General features: G+C 48.9%; 1 protein-coding gene across 1 annotated transcript in view; it reads left to right on the top strand.

The window, feature by feature from the left end:
- The window catches only part of CTNNA1 (catenin alpha 1), a 391,106-nt gene that overhangs the window by 330,559 nt on the left and 34,662 nt on the right, over positions 1 to 25,885 (top strand). Inside the window, exon 16 of the mRNA XM_086931448.1 lies at positions 20,296 to 20,401. Coding sequence (XP_086787574.1) covers positions 20,296 to 20,401 — 106 coding nt within the window. The remainder of the gene's footprint in view (positions 1 to 20,295; positions 20,402 to 25,885) is intronic.

Here is a 25,885-nt window from a genome sequence, read left to right as displayed (position 1 = left end):
CTCAAGTCTAGGCCTCACTCTAAATGCAAGGAAGTCACAATTGCAGCCCCTACAGGTGTTAACCCTTCTGGGAGCCTCACTGGACACTCTAGAGTGCAAAGCGTTTTTGTCTCCGGAACGTCAGGACAGACTCCGAAGACTGGCAAGACAAATCTCAGCAAAAAAGTCACTTTCTGTCCGGACGTATGCGTCTCTTCTAGTGATGTGCTCTTCGGCGATTAACTTAGTTCACTTTGCAAGACTCAGGATGAGGCCACTGCAAGAGGAATTGCAACAACAATGGCAACAAATAGGAGGATCCTTCGACGATCGCATAAAAGTGACACCCAGAATGAGGCAAGCTCTTCAATGGTGGTCGAAAGAAAGCAATCTGTCTCCGGGCCTCACGTTTCTTCAAACCAACTCCTGAGTTCATTCTGACCACGGATGCATCAATGGAGGGATAGGGAGGCCATCTTCAGGACCTCCAGATTCAAGGCCGATGGTCTCATCAGTATCGGCAGAAACACATTAACCGTCTCGAATTAAGAGCAATTTTCCTTTCTCTGCAAGCATTCCTTCCGAGAATTGCAAATTCTTCAGTACTGGTGCGTACGGACAATACCACCAGCATGTTTTACATCAACAAGCAAGGGGAACCGAGATCTCTGTCCCTATCGCAGGAAGCTCAAGAGATGTGGGAGTGGATTATACAACACGGCATAACACTCAGAGCGGAGCATGTAAAGGGGGTTCAAAACTCTTTTGCCGACAACCTCAGCAGATCCCTTGCAGGTTGCCACGAATGTGAGCTGGAACAGGAACAGTTTAACAGGATCTTCCGAAGTTGGGGCACACCAACTCTGGATCTGTTTGCGACACAACAGAACAGCAAATGCCTTTACTACTCCAGCAGATTTCCTCAACGGGGGTCAAGAGGGAATGCCCGAGTCCATGAGATGGTCCGGAATCTATGCATACACTTTTCCCCCGATACCGTTAATACCAAGCATTCTGCAGAAGATGAAGAGAGAACATTGCACTCTTCTCCTCATTGCTCCTCGCTGGCCGAGGCAGTACTGTTTCCAAGAACTGCTCCTACTATCTCAACAGCCTCCAATTCGTCTCAAACCGACACTTTCCATGCTGTCAAGGGAAGGAGGTCCGATTCTGCACCCGGACCCACATTCTCTGCACTTGCACGCCTGGCTCCTGACTTCTTAGAGTTTAAAGATCTCCAAATCTCCAGAAAGAAGAAATTATCTTATAAATTCCTGCAACTCTTGCTAGTTCTGGCGAGGAGACGCGTGGCTATTACGTGGATGGGTCAGAGGGCGCCCGAGATTTCCCTTTGGCTGAAAGATGCAAGAGAATGGACCTTGGCCGAGGAGACTCACATGCAACCCACTCGCAGAGATGGGAAGCTACAGGATGATTTGTTGGCTTGGAGGATGTTGTGCATAGAGGGGCTGGCGGAGGATGACTCGGATGCCACAAGCGCTGAGTTCTTTACTCCTGCTGACTCTGAGTCTGACTGCGGTGGGGGGGGGAGCGGATGTGGGGGATTTGAATCAGGTGTAGGGGCCTAATGTAGCCACGCCGATATTCCTTGATATATATGCCTATACATAGCTGTGACTCCCATGGACCCATATTACAATCTAAGGACTGTGCCTTCATTGACCCTCACGTAAATGTCCTACTTTGTTCAGATCTGTACTAACGATGCCATTCAGGGGGTAACTGGTTGTTATTAAATTGTTACGTAAACTATATCTACAACATAAGAAAACTAGCGAATGCAGTGATAGTTTCATATCTTTAGAGCACAAATGCAATTTTTCTTACATGCTCTGCTCTTACGCCGCCCAGCCTCCGGGATGTGGGCTGTACTTGGCTGTGTATTGTCCCTGGAGCAGAATGTTGCAGCCTATTACATATAAGAGGTCCTGATGACCATGTACTTTGTGCCTCATTTATATTTTCGCAATAAAAACATATATTTTTTTAAAAAAAAGATCTCCAAATCTCTGAAGACTAGAGCAATCCTGTCTCCAGCCTGAGTACTATCGGAACATACCGTTTCAAATGGAAACGCTTCTGTTGTTGGTGCGAAGCAAATATTATCCATCCTCTTCAAGCTCCACCTGAGGACAATCCTACCTTACTTACTTTAGCTAGCCAAGGCGGGTCTAGTATTCTCTTCTATTAAGGTACATCTTGCTGCCATATCCCGATTCAGAAAAAGTTTGAACAAGCCTTCACTAGGTTCTTCTTCGCTGATAAAGCAATTTCTGAAAGGATTGTTTCGAGCCTTTCCTCCAATTCGACTTCCACCTCCTGAATGGGATCTCAATAATGTCTTGTCCCAATTAATGAGACCTTTCGAGCCTATCAATAGAGCTGAATTGAAATTCTTAACCTGGAAAGAGCCTATTATAATAGCTCTCACTTCAGCACTTCAGCCCGGAGGGTTAGTAAAATTCAGGCTTTCACCATTTCAGAACCTTTCCTCCATTTCTCGAAGGACTATGTCACATTGAGAACAAATCCAAGAGTCATTCCTAAAGTACAGTCTCCGTTTAATTTAAACCAGCCGGTAAAGTTAGACTTTTTTCCCAGATCCTGTCACATCGGCAGAAAAGGCCCTGCACTCTTTGGATGTGAAACGTTGTCTGAAGTTTTATCTACAGAAAACTAAAGACCTAAGGAAATCTAACCAGTTATTTATTGCTTATGGTCCAGTTGTGCGGGGACAAGCTGTGACAAAAGCAACAATAGCCAGGAGGTTATCCTCAATAATACAATTCTGTCACGAAAACGCTAACAAGCCTTTGGCCAGAAAGGTAAAAGCACATTCCACCAGAATGATGTCTGCATCAACAGCATTATTTGCTGGAGTCACACTAGCGGACATTTGTCGAGCTGCGACGTGGAAGAGTGCCCATACCTTTACAAAGCATTACTGCTTGCAATCGACATCACAAGAAGATACAGCAGTGGGACAAGCAGTGCTGCAGCATCTTCTTCATTAAGGTTAGACTTTTAAAGGTCTCTTATATTCTATTCATGACATAACCAGATGCATAATATGCTGTAATGGTTTCGCTTGTCAAATACTGTTTTTATTATGAAATATGTTATTGCTATATAATTCTTTCTTTTAAAAGGTTCCTACATTAACGTGTCTTTACATTTCTAGTGCTCTATAATCTTCCGGATGAGTGGGGATATATAGAATTACGCTTTGTCTCCCACCTTCCGCAAACGACTGATATGATGTTACTGCTTGCTATTCTGATTCAGGCATGTGAATCTATGAAAGATACCCCAATACTGGATAAGAAAACAAGCTACTTACCTGTAACTACAGTTATCCAGTATTGGTATCTTTCATAGATTCACATGCACCCACCCTCCTCCCCGGCAGAACAGTTCTTTATTTGGGATACATACTTCTCACTTGTGCTGGGAAAATCTGAGGAGAACTGCCTCTGCTGGGAAGGTTCCTGAGGGTGCTATGGTAAGATTATTTTTAAAGCGCACGTACACAAAACTGTTTCATGGCGCTGTGAGCGGGAAAAAGACAGAAAAAAACAGCAGTGGGGATGAAATGGGTAGATAGTGCATTACTCGTAACTCTGGCAAAACAATAGTTTTCAGCTGGGATTTTAAGTGGGGGTAGGACGTGATTAATCTAAATTCGTCAGGAAGTGAATTCCAGCGGGAGGGGGCGAGGAAGGAGAATCTAAGGCCTCCATGTTTCTTGTGACAAAAGGTAGGGGTTGTAAGAAAAGCCAGATGAGGAGCGGAGGTTACGAGGGGGGAAAATAGCAGCGAAGCAGGGAAAAAATAAAAAGCATTGGAAATGCAATAGGTCTCGCAGTAGTAAAGTTTGAGCTATAGGTGTTATTTATTTTTTGTTTTTTATTTGTTTTTTTTTTTCTAAATAGCTAAATTAATAGCTTTCTTCTTTACAAAGGCAATAGTTATAATTTTTGTAAATGTGACACCTCTAGCATTTGTAAAGCAACATGTTTTGTATTAACGGGACTTATATGTGACTTAGATGTATTGATATAAAAAAAATCAATGGCTTTAAAAAACAATTAATAATTAATACGTAAATAACATGGATTTTATTTTATATTGCCAATAGCTTAAAGTTTATTAAATATATTTAGTGAAGATGCTGTGGTTGCGCTGAGTGAGGGTGAGGGTGAGTGAGGGGGTGAGGGTGAGGGGGTGAGGGGTTGAGGGTGAGTGAGGGTGGGTGAGGGTGAGGGGTTGAGGGTGAGTGAGGGTGAGGGTGGGTGAGGGTGAGTACCCAGGTGTTCTGCAGAACTCCTGAGGCACTCTAAACTGACCACACAAAATAGAGAGATTACGGTCAGAATTGTGAATGATAAAAGGGATATAGTGGCGTAAAACTGGACTGGGTGAGTGAGGGTGAGTGTGAGTGAGGGTGAGTGAGGGTGAGGGTGAGGGGTTGAGGCTGAGTGAGGGTGAGGTAATTTAAGATGTTATCAGTGATGTCTTTTGACAGGTCATGAGCAGTGCAATGTTGGTGCTTGTTATGGTTTACATAGCATGCCCTAATTGGCAGTCTTTTGGTCTTTAGGTTGTATTTCGTGTACAAATGCGCTGTTTTGAATAGGAGGATGGCTGCGGAGTTCCACGCCATGTAGCCACAGGTGATCGCTGCCCTGCCCCCGGCAATGGTGGATCGTTCCTGGCGTGCGGAAGGCTGGTGTCCTCTGAACCCTTTAATTGTGGCTCTACTCGGGAGCAAGTGCGAAAAGCAGCGAGGGGCAATCGACAATACTAATGGCAACGTGGTGAGAGACGGTAGCTGCAAATGCGGCGGCCGCTTTCTTTGAAGTGCTGCTGGTACCGCTCTCTGCTTGGGGGTCTGGCACCTCGCATCTGTAAAGAGTAGGGAGTCTTACCGGTGTTCTCTAGCGGCGGCTAGAAGAAGATCTCCGCAAAGAGAAAAGTTGAAGAAGCGGCAAGTAGCTCTTTCAAGCACAGCAGACGAGTTTTCCCTCAATGCGACAAAGTGGTGAAAAAAGGCAGAAAAGGCAGCAGCGGTATATGCTGCAGCTGCTTGTCCTGAAGTGCTGGGGGCACCGCTATCAGCCGGGGGGGGGGGGGGGTCCGGCGCTCTTTAGCAGCCTTCTCTAGCGCTTCTACCCCACGAGGCCCCGAGTTCAATTACCGGCATGTCCTCTTGTCTAATTATGTGGCGGCAAGAAGAAGAGCTTTGAAGTTCTGGGATTCAGCAAGTTGCTCTCTCAAACATTTCAGACGCACTCAGGGCTGTGAGAACAGTAGTTACAGCAACTGTAACAGTAAAAAAACAGTGCTATATGAAAGTGGCATGAAAGTACTCCTATCTATCCATTTGTGAGGAGTGTTTAGTGCTCTTCAGTAGTCTTGTTCCTTTTTCCTGTTCAATTACGTGGCGGCAATGACATGGCACTAAAGCATCGAGAATCACCAGCCTTCCCATCCCAAAATGGCCGACACGATAGCATCACGTGATCGGTACTAAAATTAATTCATATAATGCCTCCAAACTAAGGACAAATTTATTTACAACTGAAAGGGAAGCATTGTTTCTCCGTCTTATTATATAATCTGGAATTAGAGAGCAAAATGTTAGCAACTTATAGGAGTCGGGGATACTTGACCTCTGACCCCGAAGACGGGCCCTTTTAACTGCGACCTCGGTTATGGTAACCATCCATATCCGGAAGCTGTACCGACGAATGATGACAGGGAGGCCGTCCATCTAATCCAAGGTACGCTACTACCACGCGGTGTTCATGTAGTTGTTTTTTCCCGTTTGGTTGTAAGATGCCAACCCGGGAGGGTATAACTAGATAGATGCGTGCGGTATTCGCTTAATGTAGACAGGAACGCGTTTGGTCCTATTGGAATTAATCACGCCCCGGCCACCGCTTTTATGAAAAAAAAAATTCATTATGTATCTTTTTCGCACACAACACCACTAAGCTGTATATAGTGCGGGGCTAGATTGCGCCTAGAGATCAGTAGTGTAGACGCTCTAACACCGTTGTAGACGATTTGCAGTAGTTGTTTAATTTAAATATTCTAAACCCGAGGGAGATCGATCAGCAACCATTTTTTTTTCCCGCATGATAATACAAACGACGAGGCATCAGCAAAGAGCACGTATTTTAGTATTTTTGGCAATGACATGGCAGGCAGGGGAGGGGGCGGAGCGGGGGTGTGGGAGGAGTGCGGGAACAGACAGCGAGGGGAGGAGAGTAGGAGGAGAGTAGGGGAGGCACGGCCTAGCGGCCGTGCAATCAAGAAGTGAGGGGGCGGGAGAGTAGGCAAGGCTGGGGGCATGTGCACGTGCTTTTAAGCTCAATGCGCATGCGCATTGAGCTTAAAAGTCACGGGCACTGCAAGGAATCGCCACGATTCCTTGCAAGTTGGATAAAGAGTGGATGAGCCCCCATAGTCTCGCTTGCTCGATGCGCATGCGCATCGACAGGCGAGACCTAAAAACTGGACCAAGGCCAGCCAGTGCTTTGAAAATAATTCAGCCTAGTTTAAATTCACAACGTTTGGCCACGGGGAGCCAATGGAGGCATTTAAGCAGAGGGCGGACATGGTGGTGTCTAGGATGATGAAAGATGAGTCTGGAGGCCTGATTTTGCACCAGCTGCAGGCGGTGAAGCTGGTAAGCCGGAATGCCAACATAGAGTGAGTTGGCGTAGTCGATAAGGGAAATGACCAGGGCCAGAAGAGCCACGGTTAGAGCCTCTGTAGTTAAAAAGCGAGAGATCTTGCGAATTCTGCAGAGATGGAAAAAGCAGGAGGATACCACGGCACTGATCTGAGACTTCATGGAGAATCTTTACAGATAATGACCCCCAGGCTTTTGGCAGATTCAGCCGGGGAAGTAGGGGAGCCGAGGCGGGAGGGCCGAAAATGAGAGTTCCACGGGTTGGAAATGCCTCTGGTCAAGATTAGCTCAGTCTTATCTGGATTGAGTTTCAAGTGATTGACTTCCATCCAATTACTAATGAGGCACATGGTAGACTGGAAGTTATGTATGGAGTGGTCTGAGGAATCCATCTCGAAGACCAGTTGGATATAGTCTGTATAATTAAAAGCAGTGACCTTACTCCCGCGTAGGGACCGAATAAGGGGAGTCGGATACAAATTAAACAGAAGGGGGGAATGGGAAGCTCCCTGGGGGACGCCACATGTCGGCTTAACTTTTTCCGCGGAAAAGATGGAAAGGCAGACAGCCTGGTGTCTTGCTAAGAAAGAAGGAGATCCACCTGAGGGCAGACCCCTGGATGCCGGTGTCGCTGACAGGGTCGATGAAGATGTTATGGTCGACCGTGTCAAAGGCCGCCGACAAATCCAGTAGCACTAATGCTTGACAAATCTTGAGGTCCGCTCCCCTCCCAAGTTCATCCATAACTGAGAGAATGACTAACTTAGTGGAGTGAGCTGGCCTGAAGCCAGCTTGTTGCGAGTCGAAGAACTAAGAGTGTTCAATGAATGAACTAAGGAAGTTGGTGACATGGGCCTCAAGCACCTTACTAAGGTAAGAGAGCAGCGAGATGGGACGGAAGTTGCTCAATAAGGAGGGGTCAGCGTTGGATTCCTTTAAGATGGGGACGACTTTGGCTGTCTTGAAGGAGTCTGGAACTAAACCTAGTCTGAGGGAGTTGTTAAGGAGTGCCAGGGGGGGCTTGGGGCAAGTGGTAAAAGCTGCTTGTAGAATGTAAGAAGGACAACTGTCTGTGGGGGAGCCTGAGCCTACCTTTTTTAAGAGTGCGAAGAACTAGTCCTCGGATATCGGGGGTATTTCATCCACTATATGGATATTTCTAATAGTGGGTGCAGGCCTAATGGGGCTGATTGGTTGGAACTACTTTCAGTTCTTTTCATATAATGAGGTAGATAGGCTGCTAAGTTTTGGGCCTATGGTCTTGTCAGCCTACTACAGACTATTCGAAGGCACTGCTTTTGTATATATAATTACCGTGGGACTCCCTCGGCGACGGGGAATGATTCAGGCATGTGAATCTATGAAAGATACCAATACTGGATAACCGTAGTTACAGGTAAGTAACTGGTTTTCTTCTCCGTTTTTCCTGTTGCCCAGTGTCACTCAGCAGGGGCCCAGATCGTGTCCCCACGGTTGACTGTTTCGCGAGCATGTCTTTCAGAGACCAATACTTCTTGGAACACAAGCAGCCATGACTCGGGTCCTCTTGCTCATCCCAGTAAGGGCGCGGGCGTGGTCGACAAGCCGCACTGCTGGTCGACTATACGGCCCTTGGCCTCTGCTCCAGGCCTCCTGTCCTGATGCCTCCTGCGCAAGTGAACTACGCCAGCGAGCACTGCTGAGTCGGCCTCTCCACTCTTCTCGCAGGCAAGGTAGGGGGGCAGTTGCTTGGAGTCTGCTCTTTAGTGGCCGGCTATGGGACCTTCAGAATTGGGCAAGGGCCCTCCCCCCACCCTGCAGCTGTGCAGGCACTAATGATGAGCGACCTACCTCCGTCCACGATTTGCACTTGCCTCATCGGCCAGTCACATGCGGCCGCTTGCCTTCTCTGCTCTGCCACCGTCTTTCAACCACATGTGTCAGGGCATCTGCCCTGGATCTCTTATCGTGCGGCCCCTGGTGGGAGCGGTCCATGCCAGCGGGCGCTGCAAAGCCTGCTTCTTTTCTCTTCCTAAGGGTGTAGTGAGGGTCACCACTCGGAGCCCCGCACCTCCATGGCTGGGTTCAGGATCCTCCTTCACCCCCTCCCCTGCGGCTATGCAGGCACTGGTAATGGACAGACCACCTGTGTCTACGATCTGTATCTTTGCTGCGTCAGCCGGCTCGGCTGTTGGCAGGCGGCAGCCCCTCTCCGGTCTGCCACCTCCTGTGCTCCCGCAGAACGCAGGGCTCCTCTCTATTCATTCATCATTCTGTACAGTGCGTCACCACCACCCAACAGTCAGCCGGGAGAGCTTGTACTCTCAGTGGTCGCCCACCTTCAAAGCAGCCGCCAGCCATGCGTTCCACAGGCCTTCATCTCAGGCCCCTGGGCGGTGATTCTCGACATCAATGCACTTATGCCTGCAGAGGGGGGCTCCGGTGTGCCCCCCTTTTTCTGGGGACCTGGTGGGAAGGCGCTCTTCGCTGCAGAAGCTCGACGCACCCCCGGCACAGGAATTTTAAAGGCAACAAGGTGGCATGTGTTAAAGTTAAATTAATTTCGACTTGAGATACAAGTTGGGCTTGTGTTGTTAGATATCTTGTAGTGCTGAATTTAGTCACATCGGTCAGGAATTAGCACAGCTGAGCGAGTCAGCGTGTAATCCTGTAGTCACCAATTGGGCAACCAAGTCTTTCCACAGTAGAAAAGGTGGTTTTGTGTGTTTACGGACAGGACATGTAAAATGCATGTCCTGCCCATATCATATGTTTCACCCTGCCTTAGGATTTGGTAGGCCTGCCAGAGGGGTGACTTACACATATGTGCAGGAGACTTCGTTTTTTTGCCCTTGCTTTCAATGGCAGTCAGGTAGCAGTGCACAACTGCTCCGCCAGTCTGCAGTGGTGGACTGAGGGACTTGTTTCATGTGGGGGACATCCAGGGTGGCACAAGCTGCAAGCCCTGGGGTACCCTCATAACTTACATTCTCTGGGTACCAGGGTAGCACATACAAGGGACCTACAGGTAAGTTAGCTATTTCCAATTGGGTACAGCCAATATTGCATACACTTTGGGGGCAGGGCATTGGCAGTGAGATCTGATTAGCAGGCCTCCATGCATTCTCGGAGGAGAAAAACCAGCAGCATCAGTCGAAAAACTTTGGGGTGACCATATATAAAGAGTCATTTCCTTATAGGTCTGCAGTTCCCTGAAATGGTGGCGGTGGAAAACGGCCCAGGGCCCCTGTCGGCTGCTGCTCACCTGGCACCACTGAAAACAGTATATGGTACCCAATGGGCTCAGTAGACCAGTTCTTCTCTGTGTGGGATGGCAGCCCTCCTCCATCACCACTGGGCCATCTACAACTCCATCACTGAAGTAGGTAAGTCCTGATCATAGCTTCTCTGCAGCCTGCCAGATCGATTTAGCGGAGGGTTTGTGGGCCTCACTCCACCACTGACCATATCCTCAATGACAGCGGGCAGTCGGGCCTGCTACTCTCTGCCTCAGCCTTTTTCTAACGACATGTAATTGCTTGCTTGAGGCTACCTGGTGTCCGAGCGACATGCGACGTAGTGAGCGGGTAACCTGCGATTGTGTACCCCCTCGCTAGAAACTCTTAAGAATCTTGTGGAGTCTGTCTTGTGGCCACAGCCTTTCTCTGCTGTTCTCCAGTATTGGGGTGTCTTTCATAGATTCACATGCTTGAATATTCCCCGTCGTCCGAGTCGGAGTCCCACGGTACATAAAATAGCAATAAATACAAAAAAAAATGAAATGCTTGTAAAACATAATATATATAAATTAGACACTAAAAGTAGTTGCCAATACCAAATCCTAATTCACAATAGGAATACATGGCAATAGAAAAAACTACATGTAACATATCCTTGTCATTATGTTAGTCCAAACTACAGCCAATCGGGCGCAAGTACCCCTCCTCAACCTTCTCAGAGCTCAGTGCCTCAGATTTTCTACCGCACGTCGTGTGAAGGGATTCTCCCTGAGTTCTGCTCAGTTTTTTCCTCTACAACTTCAATTTCCAGTGAATTCAGCTATGTCTTCAAGTAAGAAGTCTTCATTTAGACCTTGTCCTTCTTGTGGGAAGTTAAGACTTTACTCTGAAGACCCCCACAAGAAGTGTATTTACTGTCTCAACCCGTGAGGTTGGCAAGTGTAAGATCTGTAGAACCTTCTCCACTAAGACTCTTAAGGATAGAGAAGGTCGCATCCTCATCTGGTTGCAAAGGTTAAAAGACAGAGCTACAGTTCTTTCCGACTCAGAAAACCTGGTGTCAGGAACTTCGAAGGCTACCTCCAAGTGTAGCAGTGTACAGGACCTGCCTTCCCGTTTTCTGAAGAAAAAGAAGCTGTCACTTGTAAAGGCTCCTGTGGTGTCTTCACCTACTCCTGCTACGCCTACGAGATTCCACTCTCGGGCGTCTGCAGCTTCTTCTTCCCATGTTTCTGTCAAAGAACATGTAAAATCGTCGACGGGAGCGTCGACTGTTTCTCCAACGACGAAATCTGCCGTCTCCAGCTCGTTGACGGTGACCCTGACGACTTCATCTTCTGGCTCGTTGACGGTGACCGCGTGAACGTCTTCTATGTCTACGCAGGTGGGCATTAGCTTGAAGACTATCTCGTCGACAGCCAGATCTTCGTCGATTAAGATTGCTAAGAAAGCTTCACAGTCGACGAGCGCTTCGTCGATGGCAACCCAATCGACGACGACTCCGTCGACAGCAAGCCCATCAACGGCAGTCCCGTCTACGACGACAGCTCCGTCGATGACCTCTTTATTGAAGCCAGCTTCGTCGACTGCTATATTGTCGCCATTACCTACCTCGACGACTATGCCATCCTCCTTTGTTTCAATGCCACTGGTGCCGCTTCCATCAGTCTTCTTCAAAAGCTGACCTGTTGCATCAGCGTCGACAGGTCTCTGTGGACCAGATTTCCGTCCCGAATGCTATGCAACATCCGTCACCCTTGTTTGCCATTCCAGCTAAGTCCAAGCAGCAACTTTACCTCTGTCACTAATCTCTAACCTCCAACACATGTTGGATGACTAACAGGCGTTTCCCACCGTCTCCCCAGGTTTCACCGGGGCCACATGCGCCTACACCTGCTGTGACTCCTGCTACTGCTCCACTATCACAGCCAGTAGCGCCTTCGCCTCAAGTTCAGACTTCAGTGCGGATACACACTACGGTGTATCATGATGATGATGATGATGATGATGATGACGATCGGGATGATGACGATTAAGTTCGGGACGATGACGATTAAGTTCGGGACGATGACGATTAAGTTCGGGACGATGACGATTAAGTTCGGGACGATGACGATTAAGTTCGGGACGATGACGATTAAGTTCGGGACGATGACGATTACGTTCGGGACGATGACGATTACGTTCGGGACGATGACGATTACGTTCGGGACGATGACGATTACGTTCGGGACGATGACGATTACGTTCGGGACGATGACGATTAAGTTTGGGACAATGACGATGAAGATTAAGTTCGGGACAATGACGATGAAGATTAAGTTAGGGATGATGACGACTTTGGCATGATGACGATGAAGATTAAGTTCGGGATGATGATGCGGAAGATGGTCATATGGCGAAGTAGGACTACTATCAAATTCAGACCCCATCCCCACCTACTGTAGTACCAGGGGATTCACCTCCCGTGGACACTGCGAGCTTCCATCGGCTCATGGATAGAGCGGCTCACCGCTCCAAGTTGCCTTTAGTCCAAAGAGAGGAGGACTGTTTTCTATAAGACTTCAAAAGTCAGCCACTTAAGCAGGTCCATACTGTCCCCATTATTGATTTAATCTGGAGTGAGGGGGTCAAGTTGATGGCGACGCCAAATTCTATCCCGGCGCAACTACCTCGCTTAGAGAAAAAGCACAAGGCACCACAGGGCTCTCCAGCTTGACTGATTGCACAGCCCAAGCCTGATTCTGTGGTTACTCAAGCGGCTCAACGTCGCTCCAAGAACCCAGCTTCTACCATCACGGCTCCTCCTAATTGGGAAGGTCGGCCTCAGGATGCCATTAGGCGTATGTTCTCTACAATGGCCTCTACTACAGTGAGAGCAGCAAATTCTTTGGCCATATTGGGGCGCTACGACTGTCAGATGTGATCTGACATGTCTGCTTTTGTGCCCCTCATCCCAGAGTCCTCCAAGGCGGAGGCTTTAAAGATCCTTCAAGAGGGAGAGAGAACATCGGAGGAAATCATTGACTGTGCAGTAGACATCGCTTGCACGGGTTTCAGTCAGCTCGCATGAGCAGCTGTTTTGCGACACCAGGGATGGCTTTGTTCGACCTCGTTTCGCCAAGAAGTTCAGGCGAAGATCCTGGATATGCTGTAAGACGGCAAATCCCTTTTTGGAGCACATGTGGTTGAGGCACTCCAAACAATGAAAAAGGAAACTGACACTGCTCGTTCTTTGAGCAATTTACAATATAGGAAGCAGCCCTTTCGGGGTGCACGCGGACGCGGCACCTCCTCCACTTTTCGCGGTGGTTCCTCTCAATACTGCTCCTACAACCAAGGATCTCAGCGTTGCTCTTCCCAACCACAACAATCTTCCGGTCAGCAATCTTAAAAGTCCTATCGAGGGAAGTCCTCATATAGAGGCTCTGCCCCCAAAAAACAATGACTTGCTTTCACCAAAAAAGGTTGAAGGTCGAATCTCCATGTTCTCCTCTCAATGGTCCTTAATCACATCAGACCGTTGGGTGATGGACATTGTAGCAAAGGGCCATGCCCTGGAGTTCGTCAAATTACCACCTCTCACATCTCCAAAGAACTTTTCAAACAAATACAAATAATGATCCAAAAAGGTGCCGTTGAGGTGGACCCAAGTCTCAAAGAGGGATGGGATTCTATTCCTGTTTTTTCCTAATACTCAAGAAAAAAGGAGATTGGCGTCAGATACTGTATTTTCGCGCACTAAACAAGTATGTCAAGTCCCAATCCTTCCGCATGCTGACGCTCTTGGAGATCTTGCGTCTTCTCTTTAAAGACTACATGACAACAATCTAACTTCAGGGCGCCTATTTTCACGTGCCGATTCTTCCAAGACATCGGAAGTATCTGCGATTCAGAGTGGGACGCAGAAATTTTCAGTTCCGGATGTTGCCTTTCGGCCTCTGCTCCGCCCCTCGGGTCTTCACAAAAGTTGTCTCCAGTAGTGGCTTATCTGCGCCTGCAGGGCGTCCACATTTTTCCATACCTGGACGATTGCCTCATAAAGTCACAATCTCGCAGCCAGCTGTCTCGGGATACACAACTCTGTCAGGAGGTCTTTCGCTCCCTCGGTCTCCATCAATACCGAGAAGTCGCAGGTCGACCCAGCTCTCTGCAGAGACTTTCTAGGCGCCACTCTCGATGCATCTCTAGCCAAAGCTTTTGTGTCTCAGGAGCGCCAATTGAAGATTCTTTACCTAGTGGCTCTTATCTGTTCAGTCCGCATCTTAGTCATTTCTGGGGATGGCGTCATCGTGCATCTCTCTGATCCCAAACTGCAGGCTAAAGACTCGCCCTGTTCAAGAGGAGTTGGACAGTAAATGGCGTCAGGTCACCGGCTCTTTCAACTACCTGATCTGGGTAACCACTCGCATGAAGGCAGCTCCCAAGTGGTGGGCGCAACAGTCCAACATTGCACAAGGGACTTCATTCCTCTCCACCACTCTAGAATTCGTTCTGACCACGGACGCCTCCCTGGACGGCTCGGGCGCGCACCTTCTAGGTCTATCGGTAAAGGGCAAGTGGACCCCGCCTCAGCGCTCTTGGCATATCAACAGGCTGGAGTTAATGGCCATTTTTCTGGCTTTCAAATCCTTCCATCATCTGATTCAAGGAGAATCGGTACTGATTCAAACGGACAACACAACTAGCATGCACTATGTCAATAAACCGGGTGGAACCAAATCGCCTCCCCTGTCTCGGCTGGCTCAGATGATCTGGGATTGGGCACTCAATCACCAGATTACCCTGACCGCAGTCCACCTACCAGGCATCTCAAACATCCTAGCGGACTCCCTCAGCAGATCCACAAGTGGGAGTTACATCAGCCAAAGCTTGAATCAGATTTTCAACGGTGGGGTCGACCGCCATTGGATCTCTTTACAACTCCAGAGATCCGGAAATGCCCGTCTTGCGCAAGTTGGCATCCCCACCTCGGATCGTACGAGAATGCCCTTTTGATGAACTGGTGCGGTCTATTTGCCCAAGATTTTCCTCCGATTCCGTTAGTGCCTCGTGTGTTGTGGAAAATGCGGAGGCAACCTTGCCACATTCTTCTGATCGCTCCCAGATGGCCTCGACAAGCGTGGTTCTCGGAGCTGCTCCTCCTCCCGCAGTGCAAGCCCATCCTGCTGCATCCTCTAACAGACCTAACAATGTAAAGGGTCAGATTTGTCATCCGGACCCCTCCTCTCTGACATTATCGGCATGGAACCTGAGAACCTTGAATTTGCCCATTTGAGTATTTCACCAGAATGCAGAGACATTCTTGCTCAAGCTCGAGCTCCGTCTACAGTTAAAGCTTACAAGCTCAAGTGGAAAACATTCTGTCATTGATGCGCTGTTAACAATATCCATCTGATTCATTCCACACCGGCTCAGCTGCTGCCGTTCTTCCTTCAACTGGCTCAGTCTGGACTTTCCCATTCAACTTTAAAGGTTATCTTGGTGGCACTTTCTCGTTCCGTCAGGACGGCTCCACCCCGCTCTGCTCTTCCAGAGTTATCCGCCAATTCTTCAAAGGATTATTCAGAAAATTCCCGCCTATTAGACATCCTCCTCCTACTTGGCACCTCAATGTTGTTTAGGCACAATTAATGAAGGCACCATTCAAACCGATCCACAAAGCGGATTTAAAGTTTCTCACCTGGAAGGTAGCCCTTCTACTGGCTTTAACCTCCTCACGTCGAGTAAGTGATATCCATGCCTTCACCATTAAGCCTCCTTTCCTTCAATTCAAATCAGACTGTGTAATGCTTTGCACCAACATTTCTACCTAAAGTGCCCACTGATTTTAACATTAATTAACCTATTTTCTTAAAAACTTTCTTTCCAAATCCTCCATCCCCGGCAGAACAGCGTCTACATTCCTTGGACATTAAATTTTATATCTCCAGGACGGCACCTTTTCGTAGGTCCGATCAACTGTTCATTACCTACGGCCGCATGTGCAAGGGACGTCCTGTTACCAAGCCAACAATAGCTTGTTAGATTACTTCAGCAATCACCTTCTGCCATCAGAAAGCAGGCAGTCCTCTTCAATCCACAGCGAGGGTTCATTCCACCATGGCGATGTCCTCTTCTGCTGCCCTCTTCGCTGGTGTACTGCTCCATCAGATTTGCCGAGCAGCTACGTGGTCCAGCAGGCACACTTTCAGAAAACACTACTGCCTGGAGGCCCTCAATGACGCTGATACAGCAGTGGGACAGGCAGTGCTTCGCAATCTTATTAACTAAGGTGAGCCTCTGTCTTCCCTCCTCCCTTTATTTATAGTTTTCATGAAGCCGTTGTGATTACTTCTATTGCTTGTTTTGTCTCATGAACATTGTGAGAAGTTGGCCTGATATATGATGCTCACTAGTTCTAGTGATCACCTTGTATCAGTCCAAACAATCCTTATGGTGATTGGTTGTAAGTCAACCTTATAGACCAGCTATCCTAATGGTAGCATGGACAAAGCAGTCTTAGGCTAAACTCTTATGGCATGTGAAGCCAGCTGTTTTACCACATATAACCCCTTGAATACCAAGTGAAAGGACACCACACAGGTTGTTATGAAAATAAACAAGATATTTATTAACTACATACACCTCTGAACTCTTTATGAGATCAGAGGGCTAAGCACATGACAAACTCTTAGGAAAAATACGTTTAAGTTGCACAAATTACAATTGTGCCCAAGGGGCACGACAAACCATATACTAAGTAAGTGGAATGTGAAAGTCGAATAAAAGGAATGGAGCTGTCCAGAGGCTGTAGGATCGCTGGGACCACGCTATACTAACTCTAGGTAGGTAATAGGAGGCCCACGGAACGCGTGGGCAGAGTGTGAACTCACACGCGAGATGCGTAGCAGTGTCTATGGACAGTACAGTTCAAGAAAAAGGTGAGTACGGACAATCCTGACTAGGTAGAACTAAAACTACTGTGGAACTGGACACTAGGAGGGTCAAGCTACCCTTGAGCACCGAAATTCTGGTGTTACCTCACCCACAGGCTGCGGGTGCATAGGTGCCAAGTCGTGTCGGGTTCCGGCGTTGAAGTCTATGGAGCCTGGAAGAAAAGATGCTGCAGGCGATCAGGGGGAAGATGTCCGGTGTGATCCAAGGGTAGATCAGTGAAGAGAAGAACCTGAAAGCAGAGGGGACAATGTTCAAAATCACTAGCCAGTGACTGGAGTGGAACCAGAAGTGGAACCAGATGTCGTCGTCGCGATCAGGTGAGGGTGGACGCTTGTCTCTGCAGCCACGTGGACCCGGTGGTGTCTTTGACGACCAGGATGGAGGCACGAGCTGTCCCACGCAGGCTCTCGCTGTCGGTGGTGTCTGCTTCGGATTCAGAGTCAACAGGCCTTGGCAAAGGCAACCCACGCGGTGAGTGGAAACGGCGTCTGGAGTGTACCAGGAGGGTCCTGGGTGCTCCTCTTTTGGAAGGGAGCATGGGCCAGTCTGGAGCAACGAGACCAGCAGTGAAGATTTCGCAGTTCGTCGTCTAGGAGGTCACTAGCCAGCCGGCAAGTGACCAGACAACGCGTCTAGCAGCAAACAGGCAGAAGGGCCCCACGCAGATCTAGTTGGTGGCTGGAGGGCTGGTCTTCGGTGCAGGAGCTGCTCGGGGTCGGGGCTTCTCAATCCCCAAAGCACTTGGACGAGGTTACCTCAGAAGTCGTGCTGGAGCGAAGTGCTACTTCATTCAAGATGGCCGGTCCCATGTGTCTCGTCGCACCCACGGATCTCAGCTGTGCTGCAGATGTAGGTAGAGGTCGGAGAGGTCTGGGAATCCGGGTCTCGTCGGGCTCTGAAGTCTGGATCCTCGAGGGAAGACGAAAAAGGGAAGCGGCTGGAAGCTAATGGTGCCTGCTTGTGCAGGGTGGACACTCCTTGCCCACAAGGGAGATTTCTTCAGTCTTCTGTGGAGCAGAACGTCGAAGTCCAGAGTTTCTTCTTGTAAAGTTGTTCAGGATAATCTAATCTGGAATGGGACCCGCTCCTACCTTTATCCGGCTAAAGGGGTCTGTACTACTACTACTAGGTCCCTCCTCTGGGTGGGACCAGGAAGGGGGGTGGTTACACCCCTATCCTTTGTCCAGTCTTGCGCCAGAGCTGGGGCTGGAGAGCCCCAGGAACTGGTTTAGACCGGTTGTATGCACAGGGACACCTTGTGTGCCCCAGGCATGTCTCATTCCTTTCAGGCCTGTCCTACCTAGTACACTAAATCCTGTCTGGGTTGGTGCTAGCACCTCCCAAGGCAGGAAACCCTTTGTCCGAGCCCTCCTCGCTGGAAGGACTCCCAGCAGCAGGAGGTCAGACTTGTGTCTGTGGTGGCAGCATCCATTTTGTGATGCTGAGGCTCTAGTTAACTTTAACCGGGGTTCACAGTTACATACATGTCGTGTCCCTCTAGAAGGGTGGAATGCTACCCCGTCGCCAGAATTGGCGAGGGGGTAGTATTCCAATTCGCATGACACCTTACTCGACATGTTTTGTTAATGTTATACCAAAGTTGGCAATAACCGCGAGGATTATAATGCACTTAAGATATGGTATAGCGTCATCATGGATACAGCTAAAGGACTTGGTTCTGAAAGCTGCAGACAGGCTCAGCTCATGCTAGAGCACCATCTCACATAATTCCAAGCACTCTGCCTTCAGGATTGATAAGGCCTGCCATAGGAGTGACTGATAGGAGGATATGTGTCCATTTTAGGGTTCGATATAGGGATACTATATCAAAAGCAAAGGGTGATTACACCACCTTGCCCCAGCTGATCGATCAGCCAGTTGTGTCCGATTTGGATGGCCAGCCAAGGATGGCATAATACATGCTGCAGCCCCTGGTAGGCCCTGAGTGCACCTATGCCCTGGGTACCTAAGGTACACTGTACAGGGACTGATAAGGTGACTCCGTATCCAATTAGATATGCACATAAGGTACATGGAGTCCATTTTTACAGAGAGAGCAGGAAGCCTGGGGTCCTGGATAGCAGGATCCCAGGCCAACTAAGTCGAAAACCAGCAAAACACCAGGCAAAAAGTTGGGGGCAACCATAGTCAGATATCCACCTTCTTACAAGCATTACATGCCTAAGCATGCATGGTGTCAGCTGCACTCCGGCTACTACTGCTCACTAGTCTATTCAAGTATGTGATTCTATGAAAGATACCCCAATACTGGAGAAGAACAATTGTTACTTACCTGTAAACAGGTGGTTCTCCAGTATTGGTGTCTTTCATAGATTCACAGGCGACCCACCCTCCTCCCCTCAGAGGCTTGTTTTTCCTCATAGACTCTGTGGTCACTCCTGGCTACGAAAATCTGAGGCACTGAGCTCTGAGGAGAAGGTTCTGGAGGGGTGCTTGCTTGGCTGTAGTTTGGACTAACATAATGGCAAGGATATGTTACATGTAGTTTTTTCTATTGCTATGTATTCCTATGTAGGAATTAGGATTTGGTATTGGCAACTACTTTTAGTGTCTAATTTAAATATATATATATATATATGTGTTTTACAAGCATATAATTTTGTATTTATTGCTATTTTATGTACCGTGGGACTCGCACTCCGACCCTGGTGAATGTTCACTCATGTGAATCTATGAAAGACCCCAATACTGGAGAACCACCTATTTACAGGTAAGTAACAATTGTTGTTCTCCACCACGGCACAGCACCCACTTAATGGGACAGCTGGCTGCACTCTGGTCTAGGCCACCATCTCCACTAGTTATGAGGCAGTGCAAACTTGCTACCCTGAGCCTCATAGCTCCTAGTCCTGCATATCACCGGGAAACATAAGGCTAATGTGGCACACAGCACAAGCAGCTAGTAATCTAACATGTGGGTGATGCGATGCAACATAGTACAGTTTCAAGCATCCACTGTGGTGGGTGTCGTTGTGTCCTGTTGAGGATTGTTGAGCGGGGGCTTAACTGTTACAGAACATCTGCCATCTTGGCCGATCAGCCCCGCCCTTTGTTTATTTTTTATTAAGATATGTTTAACTTTGTTTGCACTGAAGAGTGGGTTTCATTAATCTTTCTCTTGAAGGAAACTGGCATTTAGAAATGTTTGCGTTATTAAACATACTACTTATTTGTCTTGTGGATTTCATGGCCTTTGTTTTCCATGAAGCACCTTTATAAATGTTTATAAACTGAAAATGCTTTCTGAAGGTGATTGAAATTCAGAATAAAGCTTTTTTGAGGTTGATAAGAATGTTGCTCCAATCACCTCATGATGCATGAAAATTCTTATGTGTATGTTTTGTATTTAAGAGTGAAATCATTTTAATGGTTTAAGTCTTAGTTTGCAGTGTCTAAATATGTACACTTATTTTGCAGAGGTAAAGGGCCCCTTAAAAATACATCTGATGTTATAAGTGCTGCCAAGAAAATTGCAGAGGCAGGATCCCGGATGGACAAGCTGGGACGTACCATTGCCGACAATGTAAGCTTTTTTTCCTTTCTTCTTTAAAATTCTTTCTTTTAGGTTTGCCAATCCAGCGTCATATCAATCAATCAATCAATCAGTGGCACTTATAAAGCGCGCTACATACCCGTAGGGTCTCAAGGCGCTGGGGAGGGGGGGTGCCGCTACTGCTCGAACAGCCAGGTCTTCAGCTTCTTCCTGAAGGAGAGGTGGTCTTGGGTCAGGCGCAGGTCGGACGGGAGGGAGTTCCAGGTCTTGGCGGCCAGGTAGGAGAAGGACCTTCCTCCTGTAGTCGCTCTTCGGATGCGGGGGACGGCGGCGAGGGCGTGGTTGGCTGATCGGAGGTGGCGTTTGGGAGCGTAGAAGTTGACTCGGCTGTTGAGGTAGCTCGGGCCTTGGTCGTGTAGGGCTTTGTGTGCGTGGGTGAGGAGGCGGAAGGTGATTCTCTTGTTGATGGGAAGCCAGTGAAGGTCTCTCAGATGTCCGGAGATGTGGCTGGATCGTGGGATGTCGAGGATGAGTCTGGCTGAGGCGTTTTGGATCCGCTGGAGTCTCTTCTGGAGCTTGGCGGTGGTCCCGGCGTAGAGGGCGTTGCCGTAGTCCAGTCGGCTGGTGACGAGGGCCTGGGTGACGGTCTTCCTGGTCTCTGAGGGGATCCACCAGAAGATCTTCCGTAGCATGCGTAGGATGTTGAAGCACGCCGAGGAGACGCTGTTGACTTGCCTGGTCATGGAGAGGGAGGAGTCCAGGATGAAGCCCAGGTTTCGTGCATGGTCTGTCGGTTTGGGTGCGGTGCCCAGGGCGGGAGGCCACCAGGAGTCGTCCCAGGCGGAGGGTGAAGAGCCCAGGATGAGGACCTCCGTCTTGTCCGAGTTCAGTTTCAGGCGGCTGGTCGTCATCCACTCGGCTACCTCTTTCATCCCTTCGTGCAGGTTGGCTCTGGCGGCGGCGGGGTTGTTGGTCAGGGAGAGGATCAGCTGGGTGTCGTCGGCGTATGAGATGATGCTGAGGTGGTGTTTGCGTACGATGGCCGCGAGGGGGCTCATGTAGACGTTGAAGAGGGTGGGGCTCAGTGATGATCCTTGGGGGACGCCGCAGATGACTTCGGAGGCCTCTGACTTGTACGGTGGTAGGCGGACTCGCTGTGTTCTTCCGTCGAGGAAGGAGATGATCCATTCCAGCGCCTTGTCCTGGATTCCGATGTTGCTGAGGCGCCGTATTAGGGTGCGGTGGCAGACCGTGTCGAATGCCGCGGAGAGGTCTAGGAGGATGAGGGCCGCTGTTTCTCCTTTGTCCATCAGGGCTCGGATGTCATCGGTGGCGGCGATGAGGGCGGTCTCGGTGCTGTGGTTGGCTCGGAAGCCGGACTGTGAGGGGTCGAGGGATCCGTTCGTCTCGAGGAAGGCGGCCATCTGCTTGTTGACGGTCTTCTCGATGACTTTGGCTGGAAACGGGAGAAGCGAGATGGGGCGGTAGTTCTTGAGGTCGGTGGGGTCCGCTGTTGGTTTCTTGAGTAGAGCGCTGAGTTCGGCGTGTTTCCAGCTTTCGGGGAAGATGGCGGTGTCGAAGGATGTGTTGATGATGTCTCGCAGGTGGGGTGCGATGACAGCGTCGGCCTTGTTGAAGACGTGGTGAGGGCAGGGGTCGGTTGGTGATCCGGAGTGGATGGAGTTCATCGTGCGGATGGTGTCTTCTGTGCTGATCGGGGTCCAGGCGTGGAGGGTGGTGGTGGGGGGGGGTGGCAGGTCGGTCGTGGTGTGCGTTGGTTGGTTGTTGAAACTGCTGTGTATGTCCGTGATCTTGTTGTGGAAGTATGAGGCGAGGGAGTTGCAGAGGTCTTGCGATGGGGTGATGTCGTTGTTTCCTGCGCTGGGGTTGGAAAGCTCTTTCACGATGCTGAAGAGTTCCTTGCTGTTGTGTGCGTTGTTGTCCAACCGGTCCTTGAATGCTGTTCTCTTGGCGGCGCGGATCAGCTGGTGGTGTTTCCGGGTGGCCAGTTTGTAGGAGGTCCTGTTGTCCGGTGTCGGGTCCCTTTTCCAGACTTTCTCGAGGGCTCGGCAGTTCTTCTTGGAGCTCTTGAGTTCGTCGGTGAACCATGGGGCCTTCTTGCTGCCGGGTCTGCTGGGCGGGGTCCTCAGCGGGGCGAGTTCGTCCGCGCAGTTGCAGATCCACTTCGTGATGTTATCGGCGGCCTGGCTGGGGTTCGCTGAGCTGGCAGGAGGGTGTTGGCTCAGGGAGGTGGCGAGCTGGTCTGCTGTGATCTTGTTCCAGCTTCTGCGGGCGGTGTGTTGCTGGTGTTGGTGGGTCGTCGTTCTCTTGAAGGTGAAGTGGACGCAGCTGTGGTCCGTCCATTGAAGCTCTGTGGCGTGGCTGAAGTCGATGTCTGTGCTGGATGAGAAGATGGCGTCGAGTGTGTGTCCGGCGAGGTGGGTGGGGGTGGACACCAGTTGCTTGAGTCCCAGGTCCCAGAAGAGTGCCTTGTGTGGCAAATGCTAAAAAACACAAGGACGTTGTCTTCATTAGTGTTTGTGAAGCTTAATCTATAGTTGCTGCTGGGCATGAATATATTAGTCTTTCATGTGGTCTCCAAACAGAACCTTTCTGCTTGAATTGGTGGCATATTGGTCGAGTAAGCCCCAAAACTTTAAATGTTTTTAAATATTTTTTTTAACTTTACCATTTTACATAAAACAATATACATGACAAGTACTCATTGTGGTTATGCAGATGCGTCAATCTTAACATACCAACAGTGTAAAATCTGTAGTGTCCATAGAGTCTTAACCACAGACCATTTCATGCTGCCAGCATGGCAAGTTAAATAACCTTTTCTATTACCTTTGAATTTTAGGAATTTCTGAAGACTCCTAGCCAACAGACAGCAGGCTCCAGTTGCCCGTGCATGTTTTATGAACAGCCGGCACCAGCAATTTACAAAATAGTTTCTCTTTATCAATGCCATGTATTTACTTTTACAATACTAGTATGGGCCATTGTGAAACTAAAATACTTTGCATTTACATTCTATTGCATTACGTACCTTACCGGATATTTTGAGATTTCCAACCGCAGGTACTTCCTAAAACCGGGTCCGCTGCTGCATAGTAGGTTTTGGAACCTCCATGCCTTATGCAAGATTTAGGAATTCACTCCAGAATTATAATCTTATAAACAAATTTCAATTTAGAACATTTTCAGAAAATGATAAATGTCATATCCTAAAGAAATGTAGATGTTAATGGAGTCTTTATCCCTTTCATACTACGTGGTCTGTCATTTCTGTTTTAAAAATATTGTTTAATTATTTTTGGGGTGCTGGAGGGCGGGAGCAGTTAAAATTGGTAACTTTGTCCAGTTCCTTAACTGTGAACACTCTAACTCCACACACTTACCCCATACCCAGATTTGTAGGCAGTTTCATTTAGATGCTATGCATGATGTACGAGTGGTATGAGTTTTAATCAAACTCTATTGTGAGTCCTGCTGTCTGTCCGTTCAGAGTGATTGCAATTTCCAACTGCTCTGGTGGTGGTTTTCTTTTTTAAAACACAAAAAACTGCTGCTTTGAGAAGTAATCATTATTTCAGTTCATCATTTAACACGAAATATCTCTTCCAGAGGAGAGCAATGAACATGTAGCTGTTTCTTCCTTTGTGATTTAAGTGTTGGATGATGTCTCTTCACTGTAGGGGGGCATTTGGTTTTGTGGATTATCATTGGCACAAAAAGGCATCCTGTGGGATTATCCCTACTACCACTGCTGTGTGCCAGTCCGGTGGGTTGCATTGAAGTGGCACAGTCACCTGAACTTCCATGAAAATATACCAGGTGTATCACTGAGATGTGATCACAGAATTTTTACAAAGTAGTCAAGAGATTAAATCTGTATTATCGGAAGCGAAATGGAGAAACACACAACCAAACATTATGGCCGCTGTAGGAAGGTGGATATCTGACTATGGTTGCCCCCAACTTTTTGCCTGGTGTTTTGCTGGTTTTTCGACTTAGTTGACCTGGGGCCCTGCTATTCAGGACCCCAGGCCCACTGCTCTCTCTGTAAAATGGATTCCATGTACTCTAGGTACATATCTAATTGGATACTGAGTCACCTTATCAGCCCCTGTACAGTGTACCTTAGGTACCCAGGGCATAGGTACACCCAGGGCCTACCAGGGGCTGCAGCATGTATTATGCCACCCCTGTCTGGCCATCCAAATCTGACACAACTGGCTGATCAATCGGCTGGGGCAAGGTGGTGTAATCACCCTTTGCTTTAGATATAGTATCCTTATATCTAAACCTAAAATGGACACATATCCTCCTATCAGTCACTCCTATGGCAGGCCTTATCAATCCTGAAGGCAGAGTGCTTGGAATTATGTGAGATGGTGCTCTAGCATGTGCTGAGCCTGTCTGCAGCTTTCGGAACCAAGTCCTTTAGCTGTTTCCATGATAATGCTATAAGTGCATTATAATCCTAACGGGTATTGCTAACTTTGGTATAGCATTATCAAAACATGTCGAGTAAGGGGTCATTGAATAGGAATACTACCCCCTCGCCAATTCCGGCGACGGGGGTAGCATTCCACCCTTCTAGAGGGACACGACATGTATGTAACTGTGAACCCCGGTTAAAGTTAACTCGAGCCTCAGCATCACAAAATGGATGCTGTCACCGCAGACACAAGTCTGACCTCCTGCTGCTGGGAGTCCTTCCAGCGAAGGAGGCTTGGACAAAGGGTTTCCTGCCTTGGGAGGTGCTAGCACCACCCCAGACAGGATTTTGTGTATTAGGTAGGACAGGGCTGAAAGGAATGAGACATGCCTGGGGCACACAAGGTGTCCCTGTGCATACACCGGTCTAAACCAGTTCCTGGGGCACTCCAGCCCCAGAGCTGGCGCAAGACCGGACAAAGGAAAGGGGGTGTAACCACCCCCCTTCCTGGTCCCACCCAGAGGAGGGACCTAGTCGTAGTGCAGCCCCCCTTTAGCCGGATAAAGGTAGGAGCTGGTCCCATTCCAAATTAGATTATCCTGATCAACTTTACAAGAAGAAACTCTGGACTTCAACGTTGTGCTCCACAGAAGACTGAAGAAATCTCCCTTGTGGGCGAGGAGTGTCCACCCTGCACAAGCAGGCACCATCAGCGTACAGCGGCTTCCCTTTCTCGTCTTCCTGCAAGGATCCAGACTTCAGAGCCCGACGAGGCCCGGATTCCCAGACTTCTCCGACCTCTACCTACATCTGCAGCACAGCTGAGATCCTTGGGTGCGACGAGGCACGTGGGACCGGCCATCTTGGAAGAAGCAGCACTTCGCTCCAGCACGACTTCAGAGGCATCCTCGTCCAAGTGCTTTGGGGACTGAGAAGCCCCGACCCCGAGCAGCTCCTGCATCGAAGACCAGCCCTCCAGCATCCACAAGATCTGCATGGGGCCCTTCTGCCTGTTTGCTGCTCGGCGCGTTGTCTGGTCACTTGCCGGCTGGCTAGTGGCCTCCTAG

Source organism: Lissotriton vulgaris, chromosome 7, assembly GCF_964263255.1.
Source record: "Lissotriton vulgaris chromosome 7, aLisVul1.2, whole genome shotgun sequence".
NCBI lineage: Eukaryota > Metazoa > Chordata > Amphibia > Caudata > Salamandridae > Lissotriton > Lissotriton vulgaris.
Note: the sequence above shows the minus strand (reverse complement) of the source record. Positions and strands in the feature narration are given on the sequence as shown.